General features: G+C 42.2%; 1 protein-coding gene across 3 annotated transcripts in view; it reads left to right on the top strand.

Annotated features, from left to right (window-relative positions):
• Positions 1-20,422, top strand: part of LOC140186655 (uncharacterized protein C3orf20-like) — a 144,129-nt gene that overhangs the window by 15,374 nt on the left and 108,333 nt on the right. For all 3 annotated transcript variants that reach the window (XM_072241061.1, XM_072241060.1, XM_072241062.1), the window contains exons 5-6: positions 15,384-15,446; positions 17,546-17,593. In XM_072241061.1, coding sequence (XP_072097162.1) covers positions 15,384-15,446; positions 17,546-17,593 — 111 coding nt within the window. The remainder of the gene's footprint in view (positions 1-15,383; positions 15,447-17,545; positions 17,594-20,422) is intronic.

Here is a 20,422-nt window from a genome sequence, read left to right as displayed (position 1 = left end):
TGGAGAGGGTACAGAGAAGATTCACTAGAATGATTCCGGGAATGAGAGGGTTAACATATGAGGAACGTTTGTCTGCTCTTGGACTGTATTCCTTGGAGTTTAGAAGAATGAGGGGGGACCTCATAGAAACATTTTGAATGTTGAAAGGCATGGACAGAGTGGATGTGGCAAAGTTGTTTCCCATGATGGGGGAGTCTAGTACGTGAGGGCATGACTTAAGGATTGAAGGGTGCCCATTCAGAACAGAGATGCAAAGAAATTTTTTTAGCCAGAGGGTGGTGAATCTATGGAATTTGTTGCCATGGGCAGCAGTGGAGGCCAAGTCATTGGGTGTATTTAAGGCAGAGATTGATAGGTATCTGAGTAGCCAGGACATCAAAGGTTATCGTGAGAAGGCGGGGGAGTGGGACTAAATGGTAGAATGGATCAGCTCATGATAAAATGGTGGAGCAGACTCGTTGGGCCGAATGGCCGACTTCTGCTCCATTGTCTTATGGTCTTATACACAATACACCAAAGGAGGCCTCACCAACATCTTTATAACTACAATGTAACTTGCCATCTCCTATGCTCAGAGCCCCATCGAATGAAGGTCAGTGTACCAAATGACTTCTTTACCACCCTGTCTACCTGAGATTCCACTTCCAATGAACAACACACTTGCATACCCAGGACCCTCTGTTCCATAACACACCTTGGAGCCCTGTCATTCACTGTGGTGATCACAAGTCTGACCCTGATTTGATTTTCCAGAATGCAATAGATAAATCTCAGAATGCTGTTGCTGGATTTCAGTTTAGTGTTCAACACTACTGTCCCACAGACCTTGGTGAACAAACTCCTACTCCTCAGTCTAAATACACCACTGTGCAACTGGGTGTTGGACTTCCGAACCAAGAGATCTCTGATAGTCAGGATGCATTACCACTCCTCCCTCGCCATCATTCTCAACATGGGTGCCCCCCAGGGCTGTACACTCTGTTCACAGGTGCCTGCACAGCCAAACACCTGATTAATAATGTTGTCAAGTTTGCCAATGACACCACAGTGGTGGAGCTCATCGCCAAAAATGATGAGGTGGCCTACAGGGAGGAGGTGGAAGAGCTCGAGGCCTGGTGGCAAGCAAACAACCTCTTCCTCAATGTTGACAAGACAAAAGAGATGGTTATCAACTTCAGGAGAACTTGCACCACTGACATCCCTTTACATCAGTGGCACAGCAGTAGAAAGGCTTCAGTTTCAAACTCCCTAAGAGTGCACATCACGTACAACCTCTCATGGTCCCAGAAAACATTCTGCACAAAGTTCACCAATGCTTCTACTTTCTGAAGAGGCTGAAGAGAGTTGGACTATGCACATCTGTACTCGAGTCATTCTACAGATGTGTAGTAGAGAACATCCTAACATGTTGCATCACATTTACTATGGAAACTGCTCCATGGCTGACAGGAAGGGTCTACAATGGGTAGTCAAAACTGTCCAGTGCACCATTGGCACCAGCCTACCCACTGTCAAGGACAGATATACAAAAGTGTGCCGGTTAAGGGCCAGTAGCATCATGAAGGATCCTACCCAGTCCTCTCATGGTCTATTTGTCCTATTCCCATCAGGGTGGAGGCTATGTAGCATCTACACCAAGACCATCAGACTCAAAAACAGTTACTTTCTCCAAGAAGCAAGGCTGAATCAGCATACAGGAGAGAGGTTGAAAATCTGGCTGAGTGTTGCCACAACAACAACCTCTCACTCAATGTCAGCAAGACCAAAGAATGGATTATTGACTTCAGGAGAAGGAAACCAGAGGTCCATGAGCCAGTCCTCATCAGGAGATCAGAGGTGGAGAGGGTCAGCAACTTTAAATTCCTCAGTGTTATCATTTCAGAGGATCTGTTCTGGGCCCAGCGTGAAAGTACAATTATGAAGAAAGCACGGCAATGCCTCTACTTCCTTAAGAGCTTGCGAAGATTTGACATGACATCTAATACTTTGACAGACATCTATAGATGTCTGATGGAGTGTTTCTTGATAGACTGCATCACAGCCTGGTATGGAAACACCAATGCCTTTGAATGGAAAATCCTACAAAAAAAAATAGTGGATATGGCTCAGTCCATCACAGATAAAGCCCTCCCTACCATTGAGCACATCTACACAGTGTGTTGTCGCAGGAAAGCAGCATCCATTATCAGAGACCCCACCACCCAGGACATGCTCTCTCCTCACTGCTGCTGCCATCAGGAGGGAGGTACAGGAGCCTCAGGGCTCACACCACCAGGTTCAGAGACAGTTATTACCCCTCAACCATCAAGCTCTCCAACCAGTGAGGAGAACATCACTCAACTTCACTTGCCTCATCACTGAACTGTTTCCACAATCCATGGATTCACTTTCAAGGACTCTTCATCTCATGGTCTTGATATTTATTGTTCGTTTGTTTATTTATTTATTATTTCTTTTTTATCTTTATTTTTGTGTTGGCACAGTTTGTTGTATTTTACGGACTGGTTGTTGTGGCCTTTCATTGATTCTATTATGGTTATTGGATTTATTAAATATGCCTGCAAGAAAACGAATCTCGGGGTTGTATATGGTGGCATATGTGTGCTTTGATAATAAACTTTCATCAACACCTCCACTCATGACCCACCTCTCCGTACCCCGAACAGCCACTGCCTTGTCATTTCCTGTCAGTTAGTTCCATGTCTAGCATCATTTTATGGACATACAATCAATCTCTGTATATAAACTATTACATGTTTTCATATTTATTGTGTGTTTTTTATTATTAGTGTGTTCTTTACCTTATTGTGTGTCTTGTGCCACATGGGATCCAGGGTAACAATTGTTCCATTCTCCTTTACACTTAGATGCTGGAAATGACATCAAACAATCTTGAATCTGGATTGAAAGCTGTTTGTCAATCCTCAGCCCCCGAACCCTACAGATTAAGATCCCCCTGTAATTTTTCATTATTCTCTAATCTGCCTGCAATACCAGCTAATTTAGTATCTTATGCAGATTTATCAACCATGGCTTGTACTTTTACATCCAAATCATTTATGTAAATTACAAACAAGAAAGGTCCCTGAAATGACCCCTGTGACACATCGGACGGCACAAGCCTACAATCCAGGAAAGAACCTCCAACCTTCACACTCTGCCTCCTACAATTGATCCAATTACAAATCCATTTACCTCTCTCCCCCTGGATCCCATGTTGTCTAAACTTACAGACTAGCCTGTCACAAGGGACATTGCCTAAGGATATAATAGATCGTGTTTACATAAATTTTCAGAAGACATTTGATAAAATTCCAGATAGATTGGGTAGATTTACTTTTATGAGGACTTTAGTGAACTAGATACGTTGTTAAAGAAAGTTCATCAGGTTCATGGCTTTTTTTTTGCTGATTCTATCTTTTCAATTGCTGGTGAATGAATTGACTAAATTTAACCTGAGGTAGTTAATTCATGACAGGCCAGTCTCTAAGTGGATTTTGAACACTTTTACCTCTGGATCATTAGTTCAGACCTCTAGGTGTGTAATCCAGTAATGTATTGGCCATGTCACTATGGGAACTGTTTGCATCCACAATACTGCAGTTGTTGACCTTTAATAAAAAGCAGACAAGGTCGCACATTACATTTTTGATAGTCAGTGCCTGGACTGCTAAGTTGATGAGGGTAAGTTATGGGATATTAGAGATAGGTGATGCTACCAGGTAGCATCAATGAGTGGGAAATCAAGGAAGCACTCTGAAGAAAATGATCAGCAATTGAAAGTAATGTTCAAAGCAATGTGACATGGGGTTTCTGTTCCAGGTTAAGAGTGGATAATTGGATGAATGATAGGAGCAAGGTGGGTGAAGGGCAGGAGTTGGAGTAGAGGGTTTTGGTGGGTGGGCCTCGTGTTTGAGCTGAAGTGGCCTGTTACTGCATTGGAACATTCAATACATTGTTTTATAAAACAGGAGTACTTCAGCTTGACCCTGTCATCATTGAAACTAACAATTTAATCATATGAAACATTTACAGAACGAGACACTGTGCATCCATCAGTAACAGAGCTAGACATTGCAGTTCAGTGACTGACTTGATTTCCTAGGTGATAGATTAGCTTATTTTATTGACACTATAGTATATTTACATATCAATATAAGCATACATTTTTGTGTATGTATACACCTTAATTACAACAAAACATTTAAAACCGTGATGCACTCAGATTTTATTTGCATGTTGTGATATTTGTACACATGATACTATGATGCATCTAGACAAGGGTGCTTAATCTACTTGTACACAGTAGTTAAAATACTAGACAAGTAACCAGAGCTGTTATTGATCTGGGAATGAGTTTGCGTCTAACAAATCAATCTTGAATTAAATAAAACTTAGCAGGATACCATATTCTTGTAAAATCTCAAATGATTTAGGGCAAGAAGTCTGCAAACCTTACCCTGTCTGGTCTGCCTGTGATCAGATAAACCAATACAACTTATTTCAGGGGCCTTTAGGAGGAGACGATAACTGCTGGCATTTCTGGCAATGTACACATCTATTTATTAAGTGAAAAAGAACAACGACCCTTGTGATAAACCAATCTAATGCTGAAGTCCACCTTGGAGCTGCTGACAGTCCCTGGGCATGGCAGTACAGGAGCACTGAGCTCACAACATTTGTACAATGGATGTGTCAGACCCATCACTCCCCTACCAGCACAGCTGTCAAAATTGTCAATTTCACTAGAATCCCATCAAAAAGAAAAAACAATGTTAAAACAGAATAATTTTCTTTTGTTGAAGAATTCACTAAAATGCACATTTAACTTTAAATATTAAACTAACTTTAACAAATTTGAAAAATAATCTCCTCCTATCTTCCTCCTGGTAGCTGCATTATTTTGAAACTGGCAATGAGATCACCCCTCATTCTCCAAACGTCCAGCAAGCATAGGCCTAGAGCAATCAAACACTCCTCATACATTACCCTTTCATTCCCGCAAACCTCTTCAATGCCACTATATCTTCTTTTTTGGATAAGGGGTCCAAAACTGCTCATAATACTCTGTGAGATCTGACTATTGTCTTATAAAGCCTTAGCATTACATCTTTGCTGTTCTATTCTAGTACTGTCGAACTGAATGCTAACATTGCATTTGCCTTCAATATTACCGACCCAACCTATAAGTTAACCTTTAGGAAATCCTGCACAAGGACTCCCAAGTCCCTTTGCACCTCTGAGTTTTGAATTTCCTCCTTGTTTAGAAGATAGTCTACATCTTTATTCCTTCTACCAGAGTGCATGACCATACACTTCCGTACACTATATTCCATCTATCTGCCTCTTCTTTGCCTATTCTACCATTCTGCCCAAGTCCTTCTGTAGAGTTCCTGCTTCTTCAACACTACCTGCCCCTCCAGAAGAGGCCCCTTTTATTCCTACTGATTGCCTCCTGCCAGTCAGCCAATGCTCTATCCATGCTAGTATCTTTCCTGTGAAATCGTGGGCTCTTATCTGTTCTGCAGCACCTTGTCAAAACCTTCTGAAAATCCAAGTGAGCAACATCCACTTTTGTCTATCTTGCCTGTTAGTTCCTCAAATAATTCCAACAGATTTGTCAGACAAGATTTCCCCTTAAGGAAGCCATGCTGACTCTGGCCTGTTTTATCATGTACCTCCATGTACCCCAAAATCTCACCCTTAATGGATTCCAACATCTTCCCAACCTCTGAAATCAGGCTAACTGGCCTATAATTTCCTATCTTCTGCCGCCCCTCCCTTCTTAAAAAAGTGGAGTCGCATTTATAATTTCCCTGTCCTTTGGAAGATTTCCAGAGTCTAATGATTCTTGAATGATCATTTCTAATGCCTGCACAGTTTCTATAGCTACCTCTCTCAGAACTCTGGGGAGAAGTCTGTCTGGTCCAGGTGACTTTTCAATCTTTCGGCTTCCCAAGCACCTTCTCCTTAGTAATAGCAACTACACTCACTTCTGTCCCCTGACTCTCTTGAATTCTGGCATACTGCTAGTGAAGACTGTAGTATTAAGTATTAATACTTATTAAGTTTGTCCACCATTTCTTTCTCCCCCAGTATTACCTTTCCTGCGTCAATTTCCAGTTATGCAATATTCACTCTCACCACCCTTTTACTCTTCATTTAAAACAAAAACTTTTAGTATCATCTTTTATATTATTGGTTAGCTTACCTTCAAATTTCATCTTTTCCCTCCTTATGTCTTCTTTTATTTGCCTTCTGTTGGTTTTTAAAAGCTTCTCAATCCTCTAACTTCCCACAAATTTTTGCTATAGCATATGCCCTCTCTTTTGCTTTTATGCTGTCTTTGACTTCCCTTGTCAGCCACTGTTGCCTCATCCTTTATCTTTGGAATGTATCTGTCCTGTGCTCTCCAAATTGCCTGCAGAAACTCCAGCCATTGCTCTTCTGCCATCATCCCTTCCTATCAACTTTGGCCAGCTCCTCTCGTGCCTCTGTAATTCCCTTTACTGTAATATAATACTGATACATCTAACTTTAGATTCTCCCTCTCAAACATTAGGGTGCACTCTATGATATTATGATTACTAAGGGTTCCTTTACCTTAAGTTCTCTGATTATATCTGGTTCATTACACAGCACCCAAAGCAGAACTGACTTTCCCCTAATGGACTCAACCACAAGCTGTTCTAAAAAGTTATCTTGTAGGCATTCTACAAATTCCCCCTCGTGGAATCAGCATCAACTTAATTTTCACAATCCACCTGCATATTGAAACCCCCATGAGTATCATAACATTGTCCTTTTTACATGCTTTTTCTATCTCTCATTGTAATTTGTATCACATATCCTGGCTACTGTTCGGAGGCCTGAACAGTAACTCTCATCACAGTTGTTTTATCCTTGCAGTTTCTTAACTCCACTCACAAGGATTCTACATCTTCTGACCCTATGTCATCTCTTTCTAAGGATTTGATTTCATTTTTACCAACAGAGCCACCCACCCCCTCTGCCTCCCTGTCTGTCCTTTTGATACAAGGCGTATCCTTGGATATTAGTCTCCCAACTATGATCTTCTTTCAGCCATGACTCAGTGTTGCCCACAATGTCCTACCTACCAATCTCTAACTGAACTACAAGATCATCTACTTTATTCCATATACTGCATGCATTCAAATGTAACCCTTTCAGTTTTGTTTTCATTACCCTTTTTAATTTTGGCCCCATGTTGCACTTCAACTCATCCTCTGATTACAGTTTTGCCCTGTCATCTGCCTGTCCTTCTTCACAGTCACACTGCACACTGCATGTACCAATTGCCCCATCCTTAGCCCTATCCCCCTTCCAAATTAGTTTAAACCATCCCCCATCCCCCAAGCGGCTAGCCAACATGCCTGCAAGGTTCCCGTCGGGTTCGGGTGTAAACTGTCCTTTTTATACAGGTCATACCATCCCCGGAAGAGATCTGAATGATCTAGAAATCTGAAACCACTCCCACCCCCCAATACCAATTCCTCAGCCATGCATTCACCTGCTAAATCATCCTATTCTTATCCTCACTGGCACAGGGCAGAGGCTGCAATCTAGAGATTACTACACAGAATGTACTGCTTTTCACTTTCTACCTAACTCCCTATTTCTTTCTTCAGGACCTCCTCCCTTTTCCTAACTATGTTGTTGGCACCGATATGTACCATGGCACCTAGTTGCCTACCCTCCCCCTTTGAAATGCTGTGGACCAGATCGGAAGTATCCCTGACCCTGGCACTTAGGAGACAACGTACAGTACCATCCGGGTGTCTCTTTCACGTCCACAGAATCTCTTGTCTGCTCTTCAAACTATGGAATTCCCTATCACTACAGCACTCCTCTTCTTCTCCCTTTCCTTCTAAGCCACAGAGCCAGACTCAGTGCGAGAGACCCTCACTGTGGCTTCCTCCAGTAGGTCGTTTCCCACACCAACAGTATCCCAGGTGGTATACTTTATTATTGAGGGGAATGGACACCATGCACTTCATGCAAATGTAGTTATCAGGGAGACCAGAAGTCTCCCAGAGTTCCCACATCTCACACAAAGAACATACTACTAACTTTGGACCCGTACTCAGTGCAATAGCATTGTATAAATAGACAAAGAAAGAGGAAAAAATACTTGAATCTTATTTAGAACCTCTATTTGTGCTTGCCCAAGCCTGTTGAGTCAAAGCCTCCCACTTGAACACCGGCCCACTCCAACAATGGCCTCTCCTACAACTTCTGCTCTGCTTTACACCTCCCTTTTTTATTAGTTCAAATAAAGCTCACTGCTGACAAGACTTGTTCTTTTCAAATGGCTCCCACCCTGCAATAATATCGCTCGCGCTCGCTCTCTCTCTCGCTCACAACTTCAAACTGGACTCCATAAAATGTCCTCTGGTGCAGTAGAATTGCCAGAAGCCCAGGTGTCAGAGCAAAGTTGCAGCCGTCACTGGAAACCAGTTGTACAGAGAAATTATCATTGGCCTCAGTTAGAAAAATTTGACTTATTAAATTAAAGGCATCTGTTAGTCTTGCGAGACCATGGATCTGCGCCTGGAAAGTCTTCACTCTCCAAGGCGCAGGCCTGGGCAACGTTGTATGGAAGACCAGCAGTTGCCCATGCTGCAAGTCTTCCCTCTCCACGACACCAATTTTGTCCAAGTGAAGGGCATTAGGACCCATACAGCTTGGCACCGGTGTCATCGCAGAGCAATGTGTGATTAAGTGCCTTGCTCAAGGACACAACGCGTGTTGCCTTGGCTGGGGCTCAAACTCACAACCTTTAGGTTGCTAGTCCAATGCCTTAACCACTTGGCCACGTGCCCACACGACTTATTAAAACTGTTATGTATATTGCAAATATATTCATAAGCTTATTCATCATTTATACTGCTCCCATAAGTAATATGATCTTCATTTACACAATCAATAATTTTTAGTAAAAAGGGATAATGTTTCTTAGCAATTTTTGTGTTTATTAGATAAGACCATAAGATATAGGAGCAGAATTAGGCCATTCATGACTGCTCCGCCTTTCATCATGGCTGATCCAATTTTCCTCTCAGCACCAGTCTCCTGCTTTCTCCCCGTATCTCTTCATGCCCTGACCACTCAAGTATATATCAACCTCTGCCTTAAATAAACATAAAGTCATGGCCTTCACAGCTGCCCGTGGCAAAGAATTCCACAGATTTACCACTCTCTGGCTAAAGAAATTCCTTCTCATCTCCATGCTAAAAGGACATCTCTTTATTCTGAAACTCTGTTCTCTGGTTTTAGACTCCCCCACCACAGGAAACATCCTCTCCACTTCCACTCTATCAAGGCCTTTCACCATTCGGTAGGTTTCAGTGAGGTCACCCTTCAATCTTCTGAATTGTAGGGAATACAGACCTTCAGCCATCAAACACTCTTCAGATGACAAGCCATTCAATCCTGGAATAATTTTTTTAAACCTCCTTTGAAACCTCTCTAGTTTCAGCGCATCCCTTTCTAAGATAAGGGGCCCAAACCTGCTCACAATACTCCAAATGGGGCTTCACCAGTGCTTTATAAAATCTCAACATTACATCCTTGCTTTTATATTCTAGTCCTTTTGAAAGGAATGCTAACATTGCATTTACCTTCCTCACCACAGACTCAACCTGCAAATTAACCTTTAGCAAATCCTGCACAAGGACCCCTGAGACCCTTTATGTTTCAGTTTTTTTGTATTTTTTCTCCATTTAGAAAATAGTCTACCCTTTCATTTCTTCTACCAAAGTGCATGGCCATCACTTCCCAACGCTGTATTCCATCTGTCATTTCTTTGACCATTCTCCTAATCTGTCTAAGTCCTTCTGTAGCCTCTCAACTTCCTGAAAACTACCTGCCCCTCCACCTATCTTCATATCATCTGCAAGCTTTGCAACACAGAGAGTGGTGAATTTGTGGAATTCTCTGCCACAGGAAACAGTTGAAGCCAGTTCATTGGCTATATTTAAGAGGGAGTTAGATAAGGCCCTTATGGCTAAAGAGATCAGGGGGTATGGAGAGAAGGCAGGTACAGGGTTCTGAGTTGGATGATCAGCCATGATCGTACTGAATGGTGGTGCAGGCTCGAAGGGCCGAATGGCCTACTCCTGCACTTATTTTCTATGTTTCTATGTTTCTATAACAAAGCCATCAATTCCATCATCCAAATCATTGACATATAACTTAAAAAGGATCAGTCCAAACACAGACCCCTGTCAAACACTGCCAGTCACGAGCAGCCAGTCAGGAAAGGTTCTTTTTATTCCCCCTCTTTGCCAATCAGCTGCTGCTTTATCCATGCGAGGATCTTTCCTGTAATACCATGAGCTCATAGCTTGTTAAGTAGCCTCGCATGGCACCTTGCCAAAGGCCTTCTGAAAGTCCAATACACAACATCAACCGATTCTCCTTTGTCTATCCTGCCTGTTACATCTTCAAAGAATTCCAACAAATTTGTCAGGCAAGATATTCCCTGGACAAAACCATGCTGACTAGCCTATTGTATCATGTGCCGCCAAGTACCCTGAGATCTCATCCTTAATAATCAACTCCAAAATTTTCCGAACCACTGATTTTAGACAAACTAGCCTATAGCTTCCTTTCTTCCTTTTTAAATCTTTTTATTAATTTTCAAAATTGTAAACAAAGTAACAATGTTGATACAAAGAGATTGGAATAATCTTATTATTAATAAACATATACAAAAAAGATTTCAAATAACACAGGTATAATAGACTTCCAAACTCATGATTAAATTAATCATAAAGAAAAAGAAATAAGGGAAGAAAAGAAAAGGAAAAAAGAAACAAAAATATACAAAGAAAAACCCCCTAAAAAAAAAGAACTAATTACTAAACCCAAAAAAAGCAAATGGAACAAAACAGGGCTAGACCAATATCTTAAATCGAATATGTTCAGTAATGTCGTCAACCCCGCTCCTCTATTCATATATTTTAAGTTAATAAAGAAGATTCGGAAAGGTCAAATTACATCATATGAGAATGTTGAATAAAAGGTTTCCAAGTTTCTTCAAACTTAACCAAAGGATCAAAAATATCACTTCTAATTTTTTCTAAATTTAAACATAATATAGTTTGGGAAAACCATTGGAATGTAGTAGGAGGATTGGTCTCCTTCCAGTTCAATAAAATAGATCTTCTGGCCATTAAAGTAACAAATGCGATCATCCGACAGGCTAAAGAAGACAAAGATCTATGTTCTACCATTGGCAATCCAAAAATTGCCGTAATAGGATGGGGTTGTAAATCAAAAGATAGAGCTGTTGAGATAATATCAAAAATATCTTTCCAATATTTTTCCAAGCGAGGACAGGACCAAAACATATGAGTTAAAGAAGTCACCGGAGAGTGACATCTGTCACAAATAGGGGTTATATGGGAATAAAACCAGGCTAATTTATGTTTAGACATATGGGCTCTGTGCACTACTTTAAATTGTATTAATGTATGTTTAGCACATATAGAGGAAGTACTGACTAATTGAAAAATTTTATCCCATTTCTCTAGAGGTAGGCAAAGTTGAAGTTTCCTTTCCCATTCATTTTTAATTTTATCATAGCTTTCTTTCTTCTGCCTTTCTCCCTTCTTGAAGAGTGGAGTGACACTTACAATTTTCCAGTCTTGTGGAACAATTTGAGAATCTAATGATTCTTGAAAAATGATTACTAATGCCTCCACAATCTCTTCAGACACCTCTTTCAGAACCCTGGGATGTAGACCATCTGGTCCAAGTGACTTACCTCCCCTGAGACCTTTCAGTTTCCCAAGAACTTTCTGCCTAGTTAGGGTAACTTCACACACTTCATGCCCCTCTGACACTTGGAACTTTGACCACACTGCTAGGGTCTGCCACAGTGAAGACTGATGCAAAATACTTACTCAGTTCATCCTCTATTTCATTGTCCCCCATTAATACCTTTCCAGCATCATTTTCCAGTGGTTCAATTTCCACTCTTGCCTCAGTTTTATACTTTATGTATCTGAAGAAACATTTGGTATCTTCTTTAATATTATTGACTAGCTTATTTTCATATTCCATCTTTACCACCTTAATGGATGTTTTAATTCCCTTCTGTTGGTTTTTAAACGTTCCCCAATCCTCTAATTTCCCACAAATACTTGCTATATTATATGCCCTCTCTTTGGCTTTTATGTTGGCTTTGGCTTCTTTGTTAGCCATGGTTGTGCCTTGGTTCTTTTAGAATATTTCTTCCTCTTTGGGATGTATATTTCCTGCGCCTTCTGAATTGCTTCCAGAAATTCCAGCCATTACTGCTCTGCCATCATCCCTGCCAGTGTTCTTTTCCAATTAATTCAGGTCAACTCCTCTCTCATGCCTCTGTAATTTCCTTTACTCCTCTATAATACTGATACATCTGACTTCAACTTCTCCTTCTCAAATGTCAGGGTAAATTTGTTCATATTATGATCATTTCCCCCTAAGGGATCTTCTACCTTAATCTCTCTCATTAATTCTGGTTCATTGCACATCACCCAATCCAGAATAGCTGATCCTCTAGTGGACTCAACCATGGGCTGCTCTAAAGGCCATCTCACAGGCACTCTAGAAATCCCCTCTCCTGTTAACCCAGCACCAACCTGATTTTCCCAATCTACCTGCATATTGAAATCCCCCATGACCATTGTAACATTGCCCTCTTTGCATGCATTTTCTACCTCCCATTGTAATTTGTAGGCCACATCCTTACTACTGTTTGGGGTTCTGAATACAACTCCCATCAGGGTCCTTTTACCCCTGCAGTTTCTTAGCTCTATCCACAATGATTCAACACCTTCCAATCCTACATCACCTCTTTCTAATGACTTGATTTCATTTTTTACCAATAGAGCAATGCCCACCCCTCTGCCTTCCTGTCTTAACTATCAATACAATGTGTACCCCTGGACATTAAGCTCCCAGCTATAATCTTTCAGCCATGATTTAGTGATGCCTACAACATCATACATGCCAATCTACAACCATGCTGCGAGTTTATCTACTTTATTTTGTATATTGCGCACATTCAGATACAACACCTTCAATCCTGTATTCACTCTTTTCGATTTTGTCCGCCTTTTACTTCGCAACTCATCCTGTTGACTGCAATTTTGCCCCATTAACAGCCTCTCTTCACTACACATTGCCTCTGTTTGTAAACCAGTGAAACTCATCTTCAGCACTGTTATCTACCTTTCCTATGACACTTGTTGCATTTAAATATAGGTAACTCAAGTCTCTTCGCACAATGCTCAACCTTTTGATTCCTAACTTTGTCTGAGATCTTACCGACATCTTCCTCCACAACCTCCCTACTAACTGTTCTGACAATCTGGTTCCCTTCCCCCTGCAACTCTAGTTTAAACCCCACTGTGCAGCATCCAGCTCAGGTGCAAACGGTCCTTTCTATACAGGTCCCACCTTCCCTGGAACAGAGCCCAATGATCCAGAAATTTTATGTCCTCCCTCCTACACCAACTCCTTAGCCACACATTAAATTAATTAATCTTCCTAGTTCTGGCCTCACTAGCATGTGGCAGAGTGGCAATTCTGAGATCACAACCCTGGAGGTCCTGCCCTTTAACTAAGCATCTAACTCCCTGAACTCCGTATGCAGAACCTCGTCACTCATCCTATCCATGTCATCTGTACCCACATGGACCACAACCTCTGGCTGTTCACCCTCTGGCATAAGAATGCTGAGGACTTGATCTGAGATATCCCAGACCCTAGCACCAGGGAGGCAACATACCATCCCAGAATCTCGTTCTTGCCCACAGAACCTCCTGTCTTTTCCCCTAAATAATGAATCCCCTATCACCACAGCATGCCTCTTCTCCCCCCTTCCCTTCTGTGTCATAGAGACGGAATCAGTGCCAAAGACCAACCAAAGTGACTTTCCTCTGTTAGGTCACCCACCCCTACCCTTTAACAGTATCCAAAGTGATGTACCTGTTGATGAGGGAGATGGCCACAGGCTTACTCTGCACTGGCTCCTTAACCCCTTTCCCCTTCCTGACTGTCACCCAGCTTCCTGTGTCCTGCACCTTGGGTGTAACTACCTCTCTACATGTCCTGTCTCCCATCCCTTCAGCCCCCTGAATGATCCAGAGTTCGTCCAGTTCCAGCTCCAACTCCTTAGCGCAGATTATTAGAAGCTGCAGCTGGATGCACTTTTCACAGTTGTAGTCATCAGACACTGAAGGTCTCCCTGCCTTCCCACATCCTGCAAGAGGAGCATTTCACTATCCTGCCTGTCATCCCTACTGCCCTTGCTGAGCAGATATAAAGAAGAGAAGGAAAAAACTGCAGCTTTCCTTTCCTTTGCTTTCTCTGAGTGAAGCCTCAAAGAACTAAAGCCTTAAGATCACCTGACTCTGTCCACTCAGATGACAGCCACTACGCTTGCCCCTGCCTTCTTTTAATTTGCTCTTATTAATCAATCACAAAGGCCGATTGGTCACTGGTCATTATGCTGCCGCGACCTGCTCCTGCCTTTTGTTTTCGGGTAGTGGACCTAATTGAAGTCCCCTCCTCTCCAAATTCCAATGTCCAGATTGGCCACTGGTCAAAGTTCTATTCTGGAAAAAGGGCATTTATTATTAAACAACCCAGATTTCTTTTTGTCTACAGCATGTCAAGTTTAACATACAATTTACTTTTCCTGTAGCAAGTCTTAGGTAGAAGTCCAATACATGTTTTCAATGGGTACTAATACATTGCAGAAAGACAGTAATGAGAATTGTATTAAAGTGTTGTTCTGGAGGTGATATAAATGACCAGGAATGTGTGGTGGTGTTGCAGAAATCTCCCCAAAATGAAACAGAAGGTGCTGGAAACATCAGCAGGTTGGGCAGCTTCTGTGGAGAGTGAAACAGAGCTGATTGTTCACCTGAAACATTAAATATTTCTCTCTCTCTTTCAGCATCTCAAGAAGGTAATTGATTTTGAAGATGATGCTCATTGAAGGATAACTTTGGCTGAATTTCTGTGAAGGAATTCCTCATAGCTCTTCAAATCTTTCATGATAGGAAATGGCAGATGAGACATCATCTTAAATCTTATCCAAAGGCCAGTGGATCTGACTGTGCTGCGTCCTCCCAATATATTACTGCACTTTTGTGTTACCCTGGGTTCTGATCATCCCCCTCTCTTAGGGATAAGTGAGATACCACTGGGACATGGCTCTCTCAGCTAATGAAATGGACCGGGAGAGAAGTCAAAGACAACGGGTCCAATATGAATAAATGGCAAAGGTCTGCTGTTTGTGAGTCACACTGTTACTGCCAGAGTTCCTTTTTGATGATTAATTTGATCTCTTGTTTCTCTTTAAGGTAAGAAGAAAGCTAAAAGGAAACAAGGGAAAGTTGAATCATCCACAGTTCCCCATCCAACAGGTACAAGCTGCTGCTTCAGAATAAAGCTGTGTGAACAAGTGTTTTGGAATGCTGTTTACATGCATCTCATGGGCTTTTTCCTGCCTGAGCGATGTGTCTGTCTCAAAGCTCCTAATAACAATTCAAAGGTCAGGAACATTCACCAAAAGAATACTGTGCAGAATACCCTGGGGATGGTGAGCTGCCTGCTCTCTTTCCGCCCACCGCCCCTCTCTCGATTCACGCTCACCTGAAGGAGGTCTAACAGCATGCCTGTTCCTGATCAGCATGGCCCAGCACACTGCAGCGCCTTCTTAGCAATAACCCAGGAACACTTTGACAGCCAGTGTGCAGCATGAGAAGTAAATTAACGATGTTGAAATGTAAGTGCTGGAAAGCACTTAAAATAATTAAATGCATTTACATTAACAATTAAATTCAGTTAATTCAAAATATTTTCCAGATTAATTGTTTAAACTGTAGGATTTCTGTTGGGATGAAGTTGGAATGACATTGCTGCGGACCACTTGGGAAGGTCGGGATTCGGACACTTACAACCAGTTGTGCGCCTGTTAAATTCATTCCTTTTATTAACAATATTAACAGTAAAAAAACTTGCTAATGGTTATTCTAGTTATCCAGATGTATCAAATGAATGGTTCCAAAAAATTGCTTATTCTTAGTGGAACCTAGAATGGTACGAAGGAGTTGGTTAATATTCCACCAAACGATTGCTAAACCTTGTGGCTCAGCCTGATGATAATAAAACTATTTAACACCTGGTAGCATTGTGCTAACTATAAACTGAAAAATGTTCCCTCAGACCATCTAACATTTGTAATTATCACAATAACGGCTATAGAAGACACTCACAAGTACTTGTGTTTACTTTTAATATTTTGAATCTAGAGATTCAGCACGGTATCAGGCTCGTTCAGCCCAACAAGCCCAAGTTGCCTAATTTCAGACCATACATCTTTGGAATGTGGGAGGAAACCAGAGCACTCAGAGGAAACTCCTTGTAGGCAGTGGCAGGAATTGAACCTGTGCCATTGGCGCTGTAATAGTGTTACGCTAATCACTATGCTACCATTTCATCCAGGTTTCTTTTCTCGAAAGGCTCCATGTCTGACTCTCTTAGAGGTCAAGTTGCACCTAACATAAAATACAAACTTTGTCCTGTTGGGATGCAAACTTGGACAATATTATCAGAGCAGTGCCATGATACACTTACAGGATATCCAAATGCATGTCGCGGTATTACAGCAGGCCAGAGGAAAGTACAAATGTTGTGTACAACACTAAGCAGTAGCCATCTCATAGTACTCAAGGGTAATCAAATTGCAATGAAATGCACACCCTAACATTTGACATGTCTTCCCATTTATTCAGCGTGCCGTGTCTGTTTACTGAAAAGCTGCCGTGTTTCCAGACAGGAACGTTAACAGGCTGTTCTGCTATAACTTTCCCATGTCTGCTTACTGTCATTGAGGTGCCTACTGCTCTCTGATGTCAGCTTCCTACCCTGACCTGCAGTTTATTAGAACGTTGACCCTTGATATCTAATTCCAGCGCCACTAAGGTTGGGTGGGAGGGATGAAATGATCTCACTATGGGCATTATCACAACAATGTCCCAAGTCATTTAAACTTTTGCACATTGAATGTCTGCTTCTCCAGTATCTTAGCTCCTTCTCTGCATAATAAGCCCTGCCTGAATACAGGCAGGTTCCACTGATCAATGTGTGTAATGTACTGATTTAATGCCTAATAAGCCTGGGTCACTCCTCACTCACCTGACCCAGCAAGGCTATACCCTGGTGGCAGGTAAGCATGATGTTTTATAGCGACAACGATCAGGAGTCGATTCCTGCTGCTGTCCCTGAGGAGTTTGTGTATTCTCCCTGTGGCCTCATGGCTTTCTTCTGGTGCTCCATGTACAGCATGGCGACACTTGTCAGCTGCTCCCACACCCCACCCCAGCCCCCGGGCACAAGTGATACATTTCACTGTATGTTTCAACGTGCATGCAACAAATAGAGCTAATCTTTTCTTTACCTTTCTGCTTGTACCACCTCATGAAAATGCACTAAATTCAAATACTCTTTGTTTGATTTCTAGGGTTCACAATAAACTTCTCAATATCATCCAGAGCTTCAATGAAACAAGGTACAATATGATTTTAAAATTACAGAGATCTTTATATCCTTTGAGTTCAGTTTGATTCTTTCCTTTCCCAAGGTTGTAATGTAATTAAAATTGTTCTGATTTTGGAGGTTTTGGCAGCTAATTGCTTTGGGTTTAATCTGTACTCCGCTCTCCAACAAGTGGCAAAGACATCTGCTCACACCCAGTGGAGACTTCGACAATAGCAACTTACACTTATGTAGCACCTTAAGAGTGTAGTCATCATGGAATATTAGGAGAGATAGCCAAACAGCTTGACCAAAGGAGTAAACTTTTAAGAAATCTGTTCAAAGTGGCAGGAGGAGGGATTTAATGAGAAGATGGCACAAGGGGAACATCTAGAGCTGCTGCCTCGCCACATCAGTCCCAACCTCGGGTGCTGCCTGTGTGGAGCTTAGATGTTCTCACCATTACCATGTGGATCTCCTCCCGATGCTCTGATTTCCTCCCACATTCCAAAGGTGTGTGGGTTAGCAGGTTAATTAGCCATGATAAATCGAGTTGCTGAGAACGTGGAGACAATAAAATGGAACCAGTGTAGGAATGGTGACTGATTGTCAGCATAGTTTCAGTGGGCTGAAGGGCTCTTTCCCATGCTATATAGCTCTATGACTACTGAACTCTAGAGGTTGTGGACTTCTGTAGAAGCCTATTGACGAAGTAGCTTTGGTGAGCTGCCATAGTGCCTTCTGTAGATGTTAGCTAAGGTTTGCTGGTGATGAAGAGAATGATTTAGAACATAAAACATAGAACACCACAGCACAGTACAGGCTCTTTGGCTCTTGATGTTGTGCTAACCTTCTAACCTACTCTAAGACCCATCTAACCCTTCCACCGACATAGCCCTCCAATTTTCTATCATTCAGAGGATTGGGATCGTTAGGTTGATGGATAATAAGGACATGGATGGGAATTTCAAGAGCAGGTGAGTTGAGGGAAGAGAGGCTGGTAAACAGAACCATCCCCTGTCCTAGCAGAGCTACGTAGTGTGAAACCCAGCTCAATCAAATATGCGACCAAAATTACTGAACAGCCTTGCTCAAAACCATCTGTTAGAGAGATAGACAGCACCACTGCGACTGAGGTCAGTGGCTTTGCCTCCTCAATGTCTGGACGTTTTCAGTTTGGTGGGTGGACTGTGGTTCAACTTCCAGAAGACATTTGATAAAGCAACACTCCCATGTTTATTGCAGAAAATAAAAGACAGTGTGTAGGAGGAAACATTGGTGTGGGTAGCTTATTAGCAGGCTAGTGGAGAGTAGGCATAACTGGGTCTTTCTCTTATTGTCCAATTCAATGTTGTGCCGCAGGCAATGGTGCTGAGGCGTTCAAATTCTACAGTTTATATGAATAACATAGATGTTATGGCCACTAAATTTGACGATGACATGAGGGTAGATAGGAAGATAACTCATGAAGAAAACATAAAGGAGATGTAAAGGGATATAGTTATGTTCACTGGGTGGTTGTCAATCTGGTCAATGGAGCAGGAAAAATGAGAAGCATATTTCAAGATTCAAGATTGAGATTTATTTATCACATCTATAATGATACATACAGTGAAATGTGTCAGTTGTGTTAACAACAAACACACCCAAGGGCAGCCTGCAAATGTCACCCCACATTCCGACAAAACCATAGTTTGCCCCCAATGTTCAGCAGAGCAACATGGAACATAGCAAACAACAAAGCAAGCTCCATGCCTCCTTCCCACCTACCGACACAAATACACAGTCCTCCAACCCCAGCACAGGCTGTCTTCGGTAGCGAACCCCAGGACTCGCTGATTACTGGACACTAGGCCTTCAACTTTGGTCTTGTCAATTTGTGTGCCTAAATGATCGCCGGATCTTGTTTCTACTGCCTGCAAGGAACGCCGGTTCTGGAACCTACCAACAACTCTTTGGCCCAGGGGGTGAACCACCAGCACTCTTCGACACAGGTCTGTTGGTCTGACATCCAATTACAGATGTCCCCATCTGCATATTATCTAATTGGTGAGAGATTGCAGGGTTCCATGGAATGTATTGGGATCTAGGTTTGCTGGTGCACGGTTCACAAAAGCCTGGTGTCCAGGTACAGCAAGGAATTGGGAAAGCTAACTATATTGCTAGGTGTGTCATCTCTATTGCCACAGTCTCACAGCTCCAGCAGCTTGGGTTCGATCCTGATCTTGGGTGTTGTCTGTGTGTCATTTTCCCTGCTTCCATGAGGGTCTCCCTCAGATTTCCTCTCACAAATCAAGGATTGATAGGGTGGAAGGGTTATTTAGTTACTATAAGTTATCAATAGGTTACAGGTGGGAGAAATGGGGCGTTGGTTGATTTTTGGACAAGGAGTTACAGGGAAATAACTGGAGGAAAGGATTGATAGGGTGGGAGGGTTGTTTAGTTACAGTAAGTTATCCATAGAAACATAGAAACATAGAAAATAGCTGCAGGAGTAGGCCATTCGGCCCTTCGAGCCTGCACCGCCATTTATTATGATCATGGCTGATCATCCAACTCAGAACCCTGCACCAGCCTTCCCTCCGTACCCCCTGATCCCCGTAGCCACAAGGGCCATATCTAACTCTCTCTTAAATATAGCCAATGAACTGGCCTCAACTGTTTCCTGTGGCAGAGAATTCCACAGATTCACCACTCTCTGTGTGAAGAAGTTTTTCCTAATCTCGGTCCTAAAAGGCTTCCCCTTTATCCTCAAACTGTGACCCCTCGTTCTGGAGGGGTTACGAGGTGGGAGGAATGGGGTGTTGGTTGGTTTGTGAGCAAGGAGTTACAGGGAAATAAGTGGAGGAAAGGATTGATAGCT

This window comes from Mobula birostris, chromosome 23 (genome assembly GCF_030028105.1).
Source record: "Mobula birostris isolate sMobBir1 chromosome 23, sMobBir1.hap1, whole genome shotgun sequence".
NCBI classification, from domain to species: domain Eukaryota; kingdom Metazoa; phylum Chordata; class Chondrichthyes; order Myliobatiformes; family Myliobatidae; genus Mobula; species Mobula birostris.
Note: the sequence above shows the minus strand (reverse complement) of the source record. Positions and strands in the feature narration are given on the sequence as shown.